Consider the following 16735-nt stretch of genomic DNA (forward strand, 5'->3'; position numbering starts at 1 on the left):
GGGCGCGGTGGCTCAAGCCTGTAATCCCAGCACTTTGGGAGGCCGAGATGGGCGGATCACGAGGTCAGGAGATCGAGACCATCCTGGCTAACACGGTGAAACCCCATCTCTACTAAAAAATATAAAAAACTAGCCGGGCGAAGTGGCGGGCGCCTGTGGTCCCAGCTACTCGGGAGGCTGACGCAGGAGAATGGCGTAAACCCGGGAGGCAGAGCTTGCAGTGAGCTGAGATCCGGCCACTGCACTCCAGCCTGGGCGACAGAGCCAGACTCAGTCTCAAAACAAACAAACAAACAAACAAACAAACAAAAAAAACCCCAACCAACCTTGTTGGAAGTTACTGAGCACTAATCCCCTTTTTTATTTGAGACAGAGTCTCACTCTATTGCCCGGGCTGGAGTGCAATGGCGCGATCTCGGCTCACTGCAACCTCTGTCTCCTGGGTTCAAGTGATTCTCCTGCCTCAGTCTCCTGAGTAGCTGGGATTACAGGCGAGTACTACCACGCCTGGCTAATTTTTGTATTTTAGTAGAGATGAGGTTTCACTGTTGGTCTAGAACTCCTGACCTCATGATCCACCCACCTTGGCCTCCCAAAGTGCTGGGATTACAGGCATGAGCCACCGTGCCCAGTCCTTTTTTTAAAAAAAATTTTTTGGCCGGGCGCGGTGGCTCAAGCCTGTAATCCCAGCACTTTGGGAGGCCGAGGCGGGTGGATCACAACGTCAGGAGATAGAGACTATCCTGGCTAACATGGTGAAACCCCGTCTCTACTAAAAATACAAAAAACTAGCCGGGCGTGGCGGCGGGCGCCTGTAGTCTCAGCTACTTGGGAGGCTGAGGCGGGAGAATGGCGTGAACCCGGGAGGCGGAGCTTGCAGTGAGCCGAGATCACACCACTGCACTCCAGCCTGGGAGACACAGCGAGACTCCGTCTCAAAAAAAAAAAAAAAAAAAAAATTTTTTTTCCTAAGCACACGAACACAGGAGAGCACTAAGTTCTTACTACTCAAAATGACAATAAAGGAAAAAGACTTAACCATTTACACTGCTTTTGCTTTAAGAGCTGCACCTCTGGGCAAGCAAACAGACCTAATTAACAAGGGGGTATTTTCCATTACAAGAATTCTAGATAATAAATGTGAAATGAATGATAGATTCAAAAAGTGGGCTTCCATTTTGTAGCCCAATAAAATAACACAGGCAATGATGATAAATGAATTAATTAGAATGAATTCACTGCTTGCATCTTGACTCAAACCACAAAAAAACATTTTTGAGACAAATGGAGAAATCTGAATATGAACCAGGTATGGACCTGGCAATGCCAAGAGATGACTGTTAGTTTTGTTAGGTATGATTACAGCACCGTGGTTATGTAAGTTTTTCTTACAAACGTAAACTGAATACATATTGAAAACTGACACACATGTGGATTCATTGAAGAAAAATGGGAAAGACAAAACAAGTGTGCCTAAATCTTGAAAATTATTGCATATAGAGGATGGGAATGTGTAAGTTCATTAGATCATTCTCTCTACTTTAGTGTACATTTGAAACTTTTCTTTTTCTTTTTTTTTTGAGATGCAGTTTTGTTCTGTCACCCAGGCTGGAATATAGTGGCGCAATGTCGGCTCACTGCAACCTCTGTCTCCCGGATTCAAGCGATTCTCCTGCCTCAGCCTCCCGAGTAGCTGGGATTACAGGCACGTGCCACCACACTTGGCTAATTTTTTGCATTTTAGTAAAGATGGGGTTTCATCATGTTGTCCAGGTTGGTCTCAAACTCCTGACCTCAAGTGATCCACCCGCCTTGGCCTCCCAGAGTGCTGGGATTACAGGCATGAGCCACCGCACCTGGCCTCAAAATTTTCAAACAAAAAAAATTCCTACTTTTTTTTTTGGAGACAGGGTCTCATTATGTTGCCCAGGCTGGAGTGCAGCGGCTATTTATAGGTGTGATCATAGCACACTGTAGCCTTGAACTCCCAGGCTCATGCGATCCTCCTGCTTCAGCCTCCTGAGTAGCTGGGGGTACAGCTGTGTGCCATTGCCAGTCAAAAAAAACTAATAATTACATTTTGTAATGTTCCAAAGCCAAGCAAAACGTTCCAGAAAGAGAAGGCTTTAGTTAACGCTCTACATACTCACAATCACAATCCCATAATCACAAACTACTTCTTAGTTATTTCTACTGTTAGGTAAACAGACTGATATAATGTGTCCAGACTACCCCAAAATGAATCTAGAAAACAATATTACCATAAGAGGCTGCTTAAACAGTTTTCAAAGGCTCATGGATTAACAGCTTTACAGATAGGAGAATCTATGAATATTGAACAAATTAAAGCTGTGTCTCATTTCCATTTTAAATCTCCAGAAAAAGGGACTGCTGCTGTCGCAAAACTAAATCACCAAAAAAATACGGTTTAAGGTCTTAGTTGGAGGACTACTGTAAAGAAAAAATCTTTTAAGCATTTTAGTTGCTTAGTTAATATGCAAAGTTAAATTAAAAGTCAATTTTCCGGCTGGGCACAGTGGGTCATACCTATAATCCCAGCACTCTGGGAGGATCCATTGAGCACAGGAGATTGCAGCCTGTCTGGGCAATACACCAAGACCTCACCTCTACTTTAAAAAAAAAAAAAAAAAAGGCTGAGCACGGTGGCTCATGTTTGTAATCCCAGCACTTTGGGAGGCCCAGGTGGGGGAATCACCTGAGGTCAGGAGTTTGAGACCAGCCAGGCCAACATGGTGAAATCCTGCCTCTATTAAAAATACAAAAATTATGCCGGGCGCGGTGGCTCAAGCCTGTAATCCCAGCACTTTGGGAGGCCGAGACGGGTGGATCACAACGTCAGGAGATCGAGACCATCCTGCCTAACACGGTGAAACCCCATCTCTACTAAAAAATACAAAAAACTAGCCGGGCGAGGTGGCGGGCGCCTGTAGTCCTAGCTACTCGGGAAGCTGAGGCAGGAGAATGGCTTGAACCCGGGAGGCAGAGCTTGCAGTGAGCTGAGATCCGGCCACTGCACTCCAGCCTGGGCGACAGAGCAAGACTCCGTCTCAAAAAAAAAACAAACAAAAAAAAAAACAAAACAAAAATTAGCAGAGCGTGGTAGCATGCACCTGTAACCCCAGCTACTTGGGAGGCTGAGGCAGGAGACTCACTCGAACCCAGAAGGCAGAGGCTACTGTGAGCCAAGATTGCACCACTGCACATCTTGCCTGGGCAACAGAGTGAGACTCTGTCTCAAAAAGAAGAGCTGGCCATCATGGCACATGCCTGTAGTCCTAGCTACAGAAGGCTGAGGTGGGAGGATCCCTTGAGCCGAGGCAGTAAAAGCTGCAATGAGCCAGATTGTGCCACCGCACTCTAGCCTGGGCAACAGAGTGAGACTGTCTCCAAAAAAAAAAAAAAAAAAAGTCAATTTTCTGCCATACCTATTTTATATAAGTTTGTGCACACAACACATATACATGTGTATGTTTTTGTGAAATCATGCTAGTCATTTTCAATTAAATCCTCTCTTAGTGTTTTGTATAAATATTACATTGCAAAGATTAAAAATTTAATATAAAAAAATTAAAGCTTACTAAAAGGAAGCTTGAAATTAAAAAGTTTCACTCAAACTAAAATGTGAGAGAAGAGGGAGACCAATAGTTATAAAAGCTTGGGCAAGGTGTGGGGGCTGCTCACGCCTATAATCCCAGAACTTTGGGAGGCTGAGGGAGGATCACTTGAGCCCAGGAGTTCCAGACTAGCTTGGGCAGAATAGTGAGACCCCCGTCTCAACCCCAAAAAAAAAAAAAAAAAAAAAATTAGCCAGGTTTGGTGGCACATGTCCATGGTCCCAGCTACTTTGGAGGCTGAGGTGGGAGGCTTGCTTGGGCCTGGGAGGCCAAGGTTGCAGTGAGCTGTGATTGTGTCACTGCACTCCAGCCTGGGTGACAGAGCAAGACTCTGTCTCAAAAAAAAAAAAAAAAAAAAAAGTTATGAAAACTTGAGATAACAGGCAATTTTAATTTTAGAAGTCCAGAGTTTAGCACTGAACAGTCATGGCAAATTTCTACATGCTGGAAAATTAAAAAAGCAGTCCTACTCACCAGATGAGCCATAATGCTCAATTTGTGCAGTGACGGCTGCCGGTTGAATAGCACCACATCTCCATCAATGAGGTGCCTCTCTACGATGTCACCATACTTGAGCTCTTGAGCCATTTTTTCTCGATTTCCATACTTCAAAAACCTGAATGTGCAACAATAAACATGATCTGTGAAAACAAAGCTCTCTCACCAAGTTTCTCCCTCTTTAGATCAGGATTCAATGTTTAACATGTTATTTCATCAAACCTAAGACGCCTCCGTTTTAATGTCACGTAGTTTTACATGCCAAGAAAAAAGCTCCCTATTAAACTATGACAGGGTGGGTGAGGTGACTCACTCTTGTAATCTCAGCACTTAGGGAGGCTGAGATGGGTGGACTGCTTGATCCCAAGAGATAGAGACCAGACTGGGCAATATGGTGAGACCTCGTCTCTACAAAAAATACAAAAATTAGCCAAGCGTGGTGGGGTGTGTGTGCCTGTAATCTCATCTAGTTGGGAGGCTAAGGTGGGAGAATCACCTGAGCACAGGAGGTGGAGACTGCAGTGAGCCATGATTGTGCCATTGCACTCCAGCCTGAGTGACAGAGTAAGACCTCATCAAAAAACAAAAACAAAAACAAAAAGCTATGATAAATTGATCTTAAGGTATATCCAGCAGGGTGTGGTGGCTCATGCCTGTAATCCCAGCACTTTGGGAGGCTGAGGCAGGTGGATCACAAGGTCAGGAGTTCGAGACCAGCCTGGCCAACATGGTGAAACCCCGTCTCTACCAAAAATACAAAAATTAGCCAGGTGCAGTGGCAGGTGCCTGTAATCCCAGTCACCCGGGATACTGAGGCAGGAGAATTGCTTGAACCCAGGAGGCAGAAGCTGCAGTGAGTCGAGATTGCACCACTGCACTCCAGCCTGGGTGACAGAGCAAGACTCCGTCTTGAAAAAAGAAAAAAGATATATCCTAATTTTAGAAATGCTAAAAGCCCTGAGAGCCTAGGTGACACAGGCAATGATCCACTTTATATATTTATTGTATTTCTGAGACAGAGTCTTGCTCTGTTGCCCAGGCTGGAGTGCAGTGGTGTGATCTCAGCTCACTGCAACCTCTGCCTCCTGGGTTCAAGCGATTCTTGTGCCTCAGCCTCCTGAGTAGCTGGGACTACATACGTGCGCCACCACGCCTGCTAATTTTTTTTTTTTTTTTTTTTTTTTTTTTTTTTTTTTTTTTGAGACGGAGTCTCACTCTGTCACCCAGGCTGGAGTGCAGTGGCCGGATCTCAGCTCACTGCAAGCTCTGCCTTCCGGGTTTACACCATTCTCCTGCCTCAGCCTCCCGAGTAGCTGGGACTACAGGCGCCCGCCACCTCGCCCGGCTAGTTTTTTGTATTTTTTAGTAGAGACGGGGTTTCACCGTGTTATCCAGGACGGTCTCGATCTCCGGACCTCGTGATCCGCCCGTCTCGGCCTCCCTAAGTGCTGGGATTACAGGCTTGAGCCACCGCGCCCGGCCTAATTTTTGTATTTTAAGTAGAAAAGGGGTTTCGCCACGTTGGCCAGGCTGGTCTTGAAGTCCTGGCCTCAAGTGATCTGACCACAGCCTCCCAAAGTGCTGGGATTACAGGTGTGAGCCACCAAGCCCAGCCATAATGATCCGCTTTAGACTTTAGTATCCATGGTATTTTGTCCTCCTGGATCCAATAACATTATAAGCCTGCGAACAAAGGAGAATTTCATGTATATTCAATGACTGAACAGAGCAAATGACATACCTCGGCTCACGGAAATTTAAACAGATATTTTCCACATGCCAAAATGTCACACAAACTGTATTCTGGATTGCATTCTGTGACTGAGTGTGACCACAGTGAACTTTGCCATGAAAAGGTAGTTAAATCCAACTAGATTGGGAAAAGATTACCTTTTCATCTGTGTATGTCTCTGCTGAATGAAGTTTGCTCCTGGGTGAACCTCGGGGCCGTTTTGAACCAGTTTCCTCAAGAAACTGATGTTTGCTTTGTTTACCTGCATTAGGGAAAAACCACAATGTTACTCTCAGGTATCTAGAAGCTAACAAATGATAGTGAAATGTGTCTTAATCTTTACTTTCCTTGTACAGATTCTAGGAGAAAGAGAGGCATCCTGGGCAGTCTGCTGCCTATGGTCTTGAGTATAATGTGAACAATGGACTGGTAAACAAGCCCCCAGCTTCCAGTGTCAACTCAGCTGTTTGCTCACCGGGTAACACCGTCAAGTCCTTTCCTGGTGCTTGGTTTCCTCACTGGTAAAACGGGTAGGCTAGATTGATCTATAGGGACCTTCTGTGATCCTAGAAACAGGTGGTAACTCGATCTGCAATAACTTACTGGGGTCTTGTAAGGTTTAAAAGTTGTGACACCAGCACTACAAGCCCTGGTTTGCATTGAATGTGTTCTGCAACCTCTTAAACAATTGTCTTGTGGGACACCATTCTGGAGAAATAAACTCTTGGATCATTAGTAACTCAACTGAGGACACACGACGCAAGCTGACCAGGAACATCTATGATCTGGGCTAACTGTGAGTCTCACGGGTAAAGCCAATCAATATTCTCTTGTTAGCATGCCCTTCTGTTATTTAGACCTCAATTAAAAAAAAAAAAAAGGATGGGCTGGGCACGGTGGCTCATGCCTGTAATCCCAGCACTTTGGGAGGCCAAGGCAGGTGGATCACTTAAGGTCAGAAGTTCAAGACCAGCCTGGCCAACATGATGAAATCCCGTCTCTACTAAGAATACAAAAACTAGCTGGGCGTGGTGGTGGGTGCCTGTAATCCCAGCTACTCAGGAGGCTGAGAGAGGAGAATCACTTGAACCCAGGAGGTGGAGGTTGCAGTGAGCCAAGATTGTGCCACAGCACTCTAGCCTGGGCAATAGAGTGAGACTCAGTCTCAAAAAAAAAAAAAAAAAAAAAAGTAGTAGCTGGGCATAGGGCCCTGTAATCTCAGTGACTTTCAGTGACTTGGGAGGTTAAGGTGGGATGATCACTTGAGGCTGGGAGTTCAACACCAGCCTGGGCAACATACTGAGAATCCCGTCTCTAAAAAAATTTGTTAAAAATTAGTTGGGCATAGTGGTGTGCACCTGCAGTCCTAGCTACTCGGGAGGCTGAGGTATAAGAATGGCTTGAGCCCAGGAGTTTGAGGTTACAGTGAACTACGAACACACCACTGCACTTCGGCCTGGGTGACAGAGAGTCTGTTTCTTAAAAAAAAAAAAAAAAAAAAAAAAAAAGCCTTTCTCGGCATGCAGCAATAGCCTTAAAATGTTCAAATGCTTTGACTCAGTGACTGTAAGGTTTTAAGAATAAAAACCTATCCCAAGGATATTAACTAGGGGTAATGTTTACCATTCAGTTAGTTTAAAATATGAGGTATGAACCAACATAGAAAAGTGTCTTAAGTTTTTTTTCTTTTCTTTTTTTAAGACAGGGCTGGGAGTTCAAGACCAGCCTGGGCAACATACTGAGAATCCCATCTCTAAAAAAATTGTTTTAGAATTTTTCACCAGGCTGGAGTGCATTGGCGTGATCTTGGCTCACAACCTCCACCTCACATGCTCAAGCAATCCTTCCACCTCAGTCTCCCCAGTAGCTGGGACCACAAGTGCCTGTGACCACTCCTGGCTAATTTTTTGTATTTTTGGTAGAGACAAGGTTTTCACTGTGTTGCCCAGGTTGGGTCTTGAACTCCTGGGCTCAGATGATCTACCTGCCTTGGCCTCCCTAAGTGTTGGGATTACAGGCGTTAGCCACCATGCTCGGTCAAGATGTTATTACTTGCAAAAAAGCGTTGCAAAAAAGTATAGCACATATATGAATATATACACATGAAGCCAGAAACAACTGTGGCTGCAGATGGTTTAGAGAATATATACCACCATATATGTATAAAACAAACTGGGAAGACACATACACTCATATAAACCAAACTGTGCGTCGAGTGGGTTACTGGGGACTTTCTACTGCCTGCTGTTTGCAATACCAAAATACAATGTAAAAGACTGAATTTAAAACAAAGAATTGAGCAGCTGAGTGGTCACTTACCTTCTCAGGAAAAGTTAGAATTTTGGCCACATGAACTGGCACAGCTACCTCATCGATCCGGAGGTTGGGGTCGGGAGAGATGACTGTTCTGCCAGAAAAATCCACTCTCTTTCCTGAGAGATTTCCTCTAAATCGACCTAAATAGCCAAAAACAAGTCATAGGTCCCCATGGCATACCATGGGCTGATGGGAATAATAAGAACAGAGAGACTGAGGAAAGCCTGTGAACTCCAATCAGGGAAGCTGGACAGACATTCTACGAAAATGAACCCAAGAGAGCAGGCCAGCTTCTGCACATCTTCTGGGAAACCTACCCTGTTTTCCCTTCAGGCGTTGGACAAAGCCTCTGGTCCACTTCTTTGGTGCCATGTTGAGGGGAATACCCGAGAGCTCACTGTTAATGTAGAGAGCACACTGCAGCTGCAGGAAATCCCAGTCCTCCATGATCATCTGGGTCTTGGCTCCTGAGATCCGATGCTAAAACCAGCACAGCCCGAACAGACACAAACCTGGTCAGTTTGAGTTTTCTCACATTTTCTTGACCAGAAGTTCTTGGATAGATATACTACGAAACTTACAAGCCAATGTGAGACACTGACCTTTTTAATAACATCGTTTAGGAAAATGATTTCTGTCAATTTCATTGTCAGATCATCTTCATTGGTGCCAGATTTCAAATCACTCACAACGGAGGGTCTGATACACAAAGGAGGTACCAAAAGTCGTGTGAGAATCAAATCAGATGGCTTTCCGGCTTCTGGGTTCATCAGAAGTAGAGGAACATCTTCAGCTGGGATTCGTTTAAATAAATTCAGAACTACTAAGGGATTCAAGTTTTCCTATGGAAACGAAGAAAGGCAGAAATGGAGATACTAAGTTAGTTTTCCATAGCTTTGGCAAGGTTTTCCTTCACCATGTTTTCTAACCTATCTGTCACTTAGGATAAGTGACAACAGAGATTTCTATGGATGACATGCTATGCTGCAAGAGCCTTAAAAATGTGTATGTCTTTTATTCCAATTTTCAAGCCAAAATTTCCACTTGTCATAATTATTCCCAGGGGTGTAACTTCAGAAATGAACACAAAAATTTAGCTACAAGAAAGTTCACAAAAGCTGTTTTTTTGGTTGTTATTTTTTATCCATGTGACAGAATAGGAAGGTAATAAAAATTGCTCTTAACAGCAAAAAGTTGGAAATAGACTGACAGTTTACTGGCTACATAAAATCATGGTATATCCATATGTGGAAAAGCAGCAAGCCATTGGAAAAAAAAAAAAAAAAAAAGATACTAGACAAACATAGCAATTGACATAAAAAATGTTCATAAAATATTGGCAGCTGGAGGCTGGGCGCGGTGGCTCAGGCCTGTAATCCCAGCACTTTGGGAGGCCGAGGCAGGCAGATTACCTGAGGTCGGGAGTTTGAGACCAGCCTGACAAACATGGAGAAACCCCATCTCTACTAAAAATACAAAAATGAGCTGAGCATGGTGGCACATGCCTGTAATCCCAGCTACTTGGGAGGCTGAGGCAGGAGAATTGTGGGAGGCTGAGGCAGGAGAATTATTTGAACCTTGGGTGCAGAGGTTGCAGTGAGCCAAGATTTGCACCACTTCACTCCAGCCTGGGTGAAGGAGCGAGACTCCATCTTCGTCTCAAAAAAAAAAAAAAAAAAAAAAAAACCACAAACAAAAACAGAAGAATTACTGGAGAGCTGTCAAACCTAACTGGACCTCTCATTTTGGAAGAGAGTGGGTGTCTAGGGGTGGGGTGGAGGTGGGGGAGGGAGTGTGCGTGTGACAGGCGGAAGGCGGGCGTGCATTCTCAGGCTCACCTGTGCCCTTCCCAGCAGAGGCTCCACTTCTTTATTATGTTCAATGGCTGTTTCAAAAGACTGAAGGAAATTTGATACAATGGGATCCACCACTTTTTTGTTGGTCTTGTATTTCTCATGAATTATCTTCAGTAATCCACACTTCTTTACAGTACCTATAAGGATTAATTTATTTACCAAGAACTAAAAAATTAGGTTCTCAGATTAGCCAGAGGTTGTAGTTTGGTTAACAAAAAGTACTGAAACTACTATAGCAGTGAAAGATGAGAGGTCCATTTCCTAATAGGACATCAGTTGTTGGGCTCTTAAGCCTAATTTATAAGGAGAAAAGCTGACTCCAGAACATTTGTAAACCTAATAAACTAAACAGAAGACAGTGAGTGAAAAGGGCTATCGTTTAGCCTTCTGTGCATTCCACTCACCATTAAAAGAGCCACAGTGATGGCAGATGTTTTTCTTTCGGCACTTGTCAGAGATTTTCTTCTTCAGTCCTCGCTTCTGAAGGTAGGTCAGGCCGGGCCTCTTTAGATAGTCCAGAAACTGCTTCTTCTCCTCTTGGGACAACATGATGTGGCAGCAGGTTTTGCAGATCATCTTTTTCAAATTAAGCGAGACAGATAAAAGCATAAGGGAGAATGAAAAATTCTTTTCTTTTAAAAATGCCATCGCCCTGTCTTGTACCCTTAACTGAGTGACCATACACACAGATCTGCAAATGGCTCTATACTATAGATATGCATAGAGAGGAAGCCTGTGTTCACCAGATGAGCAGTACTCACGGCCAGTAGCCAGACTTTGTTAACTTCATTTTTTTCTTTGTGCTATTCTGTATTGTCTGAATTACCACTATTGTTATTTTTTTAACAACACGTATCTACCATTTCTCAAGACAAATAAATAATCCTTGAGTGGCTTAATGTAGTGTGAGATGAAAATATTATGTATTTAGTATAAAAGAGTCCCCTAGATGTATCCCCCACCACTCACAGTTCCTAAATTCATTCTAGTGTCCCTGACCAATCACTCCAGAACTTATGTCTTGGAAATCAGCACCTGTGTGCTTACCTGTAAGATGCCTATGACTGCTCTGAAGTACCCTACATGAAAACATGGCAACTCCAGGTCGATATACCCATAGTGGCCTAGACAGTCAGCCAAGTTTTTCCCACAGGTTTCACATGGACGATCCTTCTCACTCGTACCCTTTGAAAAAAAGCACACCCAATGATCAACACAGACTGCTGGACGGGAAAGAGGGCCCAGCCATCATGCCTGGCCAGGTGACACAGAATCATTTCTTTTGCTTTTTAAATTTCCTTTCTGAGATCACTTCCCACTGTTTTTCTTTTTCTTTCTTAATTTTCATGACTCAGAATCAGACAGGTTGCTGACTAAAGGCTGGAGTTCTTGACCTAGTCTGATACGTGCCGTGGGAGTTGGGGAGATGGAAGGAAGCCCCTGCTCCTTTCAATCTGATAAGCCACCAGTTTTATCAGCAGGGCAAGACACAGGTACCGGGAGGGGTCAGGAGGCCTTACCATCCTATGGTCGAGCACCCCATATAGCAAGGGGGCATGTTGGTTGTCCTGGCTGTACAGGTTCTTACTCACAACTTGGATGTGTGCCTGCTGACGCATCTCCTCAGGTGACTTCATTCCAAAACAGATGTGGCTTCTGGAGTGGGAAGAAAAAGGTGAAAATTACAGCAAAACCTGTGACCAAAAATTTCTATTACATACATAGCCCACCATAACCAACCTATCCTTCCAACTATCTCCACTGGCTTTTCCTACCAGTATTAAATATATTCAACCCTCTCTCACTTTTCCTTCACAAACATCCCTTCATTTTACTGGAATCCAGTTTCTACTGTCATCATCAAAGGAACAGTGCTCACCAAGGCCACATAGACAACCTGCCTGCTGATGAATACAATAAGAACTTCCTCATTTTACCTCTGCAGCACTGGCAGCACCCTGCCCAATCTTGAAGTGCTTTTCTCTGGGTTTTGGTGACACCATACACTCTTTGAGTCTTCTTCTTCCCTTCTCTGGCTGCTCCTTATACAGTCTCTTCTGAGGTCTTTTCTTTTACTGCTATCCCTTAAATATTGGTGTACTGCACCACCTAGCATTACGAACTTCATCCTCTTATCTTCTTATCCTACACATTCTCCTGAGTGATCATGCCACTCACATACATGTTGATGCCTATCAAATCTATCTCTGTAGGCCAGCTACTGCTACCCAACTGGACATCTGTATAGACACCTCCTGCTGGACAGTTCCACCTAGATATCTCACAGGCACTTCAAACCGCACACATTGAAAACAGACCCCAATACTTTTTCTCCCATATCTGTCCCTTCATTCATTTTTCCAACAAATTGGCTATTTCCTATGTGCCAGGCACCATCCTAGAGGCTGTGGATACAGATTAGCTAAGTCAGACAAGGTCCTTGCCAACACAGAGCTCACAGGTCAGGATGGGAAAGACAGACCACAAATAAACAAATATACAAATGTGAACACATGCAGAAGTGATGTAAGCAGTAGAGCCTGATGAATTACTTTATGTTCCATGGTCAGAAAGCCTTGCTGTAAAACTGACAATCAGAAGGAAGAGCATCTGAAGTGGAGAGGATGACTAGGGCCAGGATCCTGGGACTGACACGTGTTTGGCATTTTCAAGGAACCAAATGAAATCAGTATACACTGGAGCATAGAGAGCTAATGGTACAAGATGAAGTCAGGGAAGCATACAGGAGCTAAAGCATGAGGGCTTGGGAACTTTGGTAGGGAATTTATTTAAATAACGTAAATGCGGCCAGGTACAGTGGCTCATGCCTGTAATCCCAGCACTTTGGCAGGCTGAGGCGGGTGGATCACAAGGTCAGGAGATCAAGACCATCCTGAGTAACATGGTGAAACCCTGTCTCTACTAAAAATACAAAAAATTTGCTGGGTGCGGTGGCACACACAATGGAAAGTTGCTAGAGGATTTTTTATTTTTTTTTTGAGACGGAGTCTTGATCTGTCGCCCAGGCTGGAGTGCAGTGGTATGATCTCAGCTCACTGCAATCTCCACCTCCGGGTTCAAGCGATTCTCCTGCCTCAGCCTCCCAAGTAGCTGGTGTTACAGGCATGCGCCACTGCACCCAGCTAATTTTTGTATTTTTAGTAGAGATGGGGTTTTACCATGTTGGCCAGTCTGGTCTTGAACTTCTGACTTCATGATCTGCCTGCCATGGCCTCCCAAAGTGCTGGCATTACAGACGTGAGCCACCACTCCCAGCCTCTGCTAGAGGATTTAAAACTAAATTGACAATACCCCTAATTTGCACTTTGACAGAAGCACTTGATCTGTTTTGTGAGAATGTATTACATCTGACTGGGTGCAGGTGTACAGGTGGGTGTGAAGGGCCAGTGTTGATGTGGAGCTACCATATGGGAGGATGCTGCATTCACCTAGGTAAGGCACCTTTTCTAATGAATGGCAACTATCCACACAGCTGCCCAAGCAAGGCATTCTGTATATCCATCTCAAGGTCTCTCAACCTCTAATTCTTTCCACCATGAATCAAGAGATTTTCCAGGAGAACTCTTATCAAGATACTCTCCTGTTGAAAATCCTTCAGTGGTTCCTCACTGCCTGCAAGATGCCTTCTTAACACAGCTTCAAGTCTTCTGCTTCCTTCTTATCACCTGTGCTCTCTCCCTCCAGTCTGCTCCTTGAAGAAAAGTTTGGTCTGCTTTATTTTGCCTGGACCCATTATGTGCTCTCAAAACCCCCTGGATCTACCCTTGTCATTGCACTTGTTGTACCCAGTGTTGATTTGTGTACCTTCTCCAACTAGATTAGGCAATAAGAGTTTTATTCAGACCGTATCTTTAACGTCCAACACTGGGAATAATGAGCAGTACCCTCCTCAGTGTCTGCTGTAAGAATGACAAATTCACGTTTTTTTTTTTTTTTTTTTTTGAGACAGAGTCGCTCTGCCGCCCAGGCTGGAGTGCAGTGGCCGGATCTCAGCTCACTGCAAGCTCACTGCAAGCTCCGCCTCCCGGGTTCACGCCATTCTCCTGCCTCAGCCTCCCGAGTAGCTGGGACTACAGGCGCCCGCCACCGCGCCCGGCTAGTTTTTTGTATTTTTTAGTAGAGACGGGGTTTCACCGTGTTAGCCAGGATGGTCTCGATCTCCTGACCTCGTGATCCGCCCGTCTCGGCCTCCCAAAGTGCTGGGATTACAGGCTTGAGCCACCGCGCCCAGCCTCACGTTTTTTTTTTTTTTTGAGACAGCGTATCACTCTGTCACCCAGGCTGGAGTGCAGGAGGTTGCCCACTGCAACCTCCGCCTCCCAGGCTCAAGTGATTTTCCAGCCTCAGCCTCCCGAGTACCTGGGACCGCAAGCGTGCGACACCACCCAGGCTAATTTTTGTATTTTTGGTAGAGACGGGGTTTCGCCACGTTGCCCAGGCTAGTCTCGAATTCTTTAGCTCAGGAGATTCACCCGCTTCGGCCTCCCAAAGTGCTGGGATTACAGGAGTAAGCCACCGCGCTCGGCTGGATTCACTTTCTTGCTGACAACTCTTTAGAAGAAGCCACCGCCTAATAACGTGTTTCTGAAGGCAAAAGCCCGGATATAGCAACTTTATTTCTGACACTGCCATTCGTCGGGCTGTGGTACGGCTTTCTAGTGGGTAACCCCATCCTTTTGGTAAGCAACTACTGCCTTCGTGTCAGACGCTCTGCGGCTGACAGAAGATTGCTCCCCTCACTGCAGCAGGGGATAGGTTCGCTGAAGAACAGGGATCATCGTATGACTTCAGGAGAACGTGAGCTTTGGCCCAGGGTGCACAAATCATTAAGGCTCAGGCCACTCCGATTTCTCCACCCAAGTCCAGGGACCTCTCGAGGTGCTGAAATCCCCTCAGCCTAACCAATGCTCTTTGACCTACGCTGGTACTTCTGGGCGCTGGTCACACCTATGGAGTAGTGGCCTTCCCCTTCCCATTGTACTCCATCTCTGACCCTCCAACACCCCGGACCGCTAACCTCGGACCCCTTGCCCTATTTCTCAGTCCTTTGGCCACTCTTTCACCGTCTTACATTTTCTTGGCCACATCCGTCTCCCGGAACTGCTCCTTCACCATGATGACGGCTGCCGGGATGTCTCCTTGGCACTCGGGAGGCCAGATTAGAAAAACGATGCCCCGCGCACCTCCTGGGGCTGCTGCTGGACTCGCCGCTAACACATCTGCGGTATCCTCTCGGCCACCGTAGAGTGCCCCACGTGTCCACTTCCTCTTCCGCTACTCGCCAGGGCGTCTGTCTGTCAAGAGAGACTTCCGGCACGCCGTTTTTTTTTTTTTTTTTTTTTTGCCCTTTCCCCGCACCGTCACCTGGTGGCGCTTCCTGGAAACCGCACCGAGGCCTTCGCTGTATTTTAAAAATCCCATTTATGGTCAATTTCTCCAGGTAATCAGACACCTGCAGAGAAGCTGCATGTAACTCTTTGCCTCAAGACTTTTAGACAAGCAGAGGGTCAAAACTTGCATAAAATGGAAAATCATCATCATTAACATCAGTACCATCTAAATTAAGAGCTTCTAATTGTTTAAGGGAAGGTGGAGGCTGAAATGAACCGGCCCATCCAACAGAGGGCACTATCTGGAGGACCAACAAAGGAAAACAGAGCAGAAAATACGGGCGCACATGCGCTTCCAGTTCATGGAGTTATTGGGGGAGGGGGGGGGAAGAATTAAACTTATATTCTTGATTACAAAAACAGCTGAAAATCTGTTAGAGCGAAAACAGCCATGGTGATCTACAGAAGAAAAGGGAGAATGGAAAGTAAAGATCATTCATGTCTTGAAATAAATTGTCTATAGTCCGTGACAACCTGTGAGAGGTGATCCTAGTGTGATATATTAGTGCATGAGCCTAGCAAGGAAATCACATCACCACAGGGCTCAGCGCTATACAACCTAGAACTAAGTCCTCATTATTTGTCAGAAACTCAAAACAGAACTGAACAAAAGTGTTTTAACAACTTTCAATTTTAAGAAGGGATGCTCTCTCATTTTCAGACGCCATGGCTCCTCACTAACAAAACACAATGTCACAGACAAAAAACAAGGCATATCAGGTTTTCCTAAGTTATTTCAGTACTCCATCACTTAAAAATGGAATAATGTTAACAATTTTTTTTTTGAGATGGAGTCTCGCTCTGTCGCCTAGGCTGGAGTGCAGTGGTGAAATTTCGGCTCACTGCAACCTCCGCCTCCTGGGTTCAAGTGATTCTCCTGGCTCAGCCTCCCAAGTAGCTGGGACTACAGGTGCCTGCCACCATGCCCAGCTAATTTTTGTATTTTTAGTAGAGACAGGGTTTCACTGTGTTGGCCAGGCTGGTCTCGAATCCCTGACCTTGTGATCTGCCTGCCTTGGTCTCCCAAAGTGCTAGGATTACAGGTGTGAGCCACCACACCCAGCTCTAATGTTGACAATATTATACCAACAAGGTTTGGATCGCGAGTGACTTTTCTAGAGGTTAAGAGCAAAAGTTATGAAATCACAGTACCATCATGGGAGTCTAGCTTTCACCATTTGAAGTTGTGTAGGCGGCCAGATGTGGTGGCTCACGCCTGTAATCCTAGCACTTTGGGAGGCCGAGGTGGGCGGATCACCTTAGGTCAGGAGTTCAACACCAGCCTGG

The 16735-nt window shown here is 45.3% G+C and overlaps 1 protein-coding gene across 1 annotated transcript in view; it reads right to left on the reverse strand.

Moving 5' to 3' along the window:
- Positions 1–15300, reverse strand: part of LOC105466218 (RNA polymerase III subunit A) — a 52312-nt gene extending 37012 nt beyond the window's left edge. Inside the window, exons 1-10 of the mRNA XM_071069783.1 lie at positions 15130–15300; positions 11558–11693; positions 11085–11222; positions 10442–10613; positions 10020–10174; positions 8784–9023; positions 8499–8661; positions 8185–8321; positions 6024–6127; positions 4110–4251 (exon numbers count right to left, since the gene is read on the reverse strand). Coding sequence (XP_070925884.1) covers positions 4110–4251; positions 6024–6127; positions 8185–8321; positions 8499–8661; positions 8784–9023; positions 10020–10174; positions 10442–10613; positions 11085–11222; positions 11558–11693; positions 15130–15173 — 1431 coding nt within the window. The 5' untranslated portion in view covers positions 15174–15300. The remainder of the gene's footprint in view (positions 1–4109; positions 4252–6023; positions 6128–8184; positions 8322–8498; positions 8662–8783; positions 9024–10019; positions 10175–10441; positions 10614–11084; positions 11223–11557; positions 11694–15129) is intronic.
- Between the last annotated feature and the right edge of the window lie 1435 nt (positions 15301–16735).

This window comes from Macaca nemestrina, chromosome 9 (assembly GCF_043159975.1).
Source record: "Macaca nemestrina isolate mMacNem1 chromosome 9, mMacNem.hap1, whole genome shotgun sequence".
In the NCBI taxonomy this organism is placed as follows: Eukaryota; Metazoa; Chordata; class Mammalia; order Primates; family Cercopithecidae; genus Macaca; species Macaca nemestrina.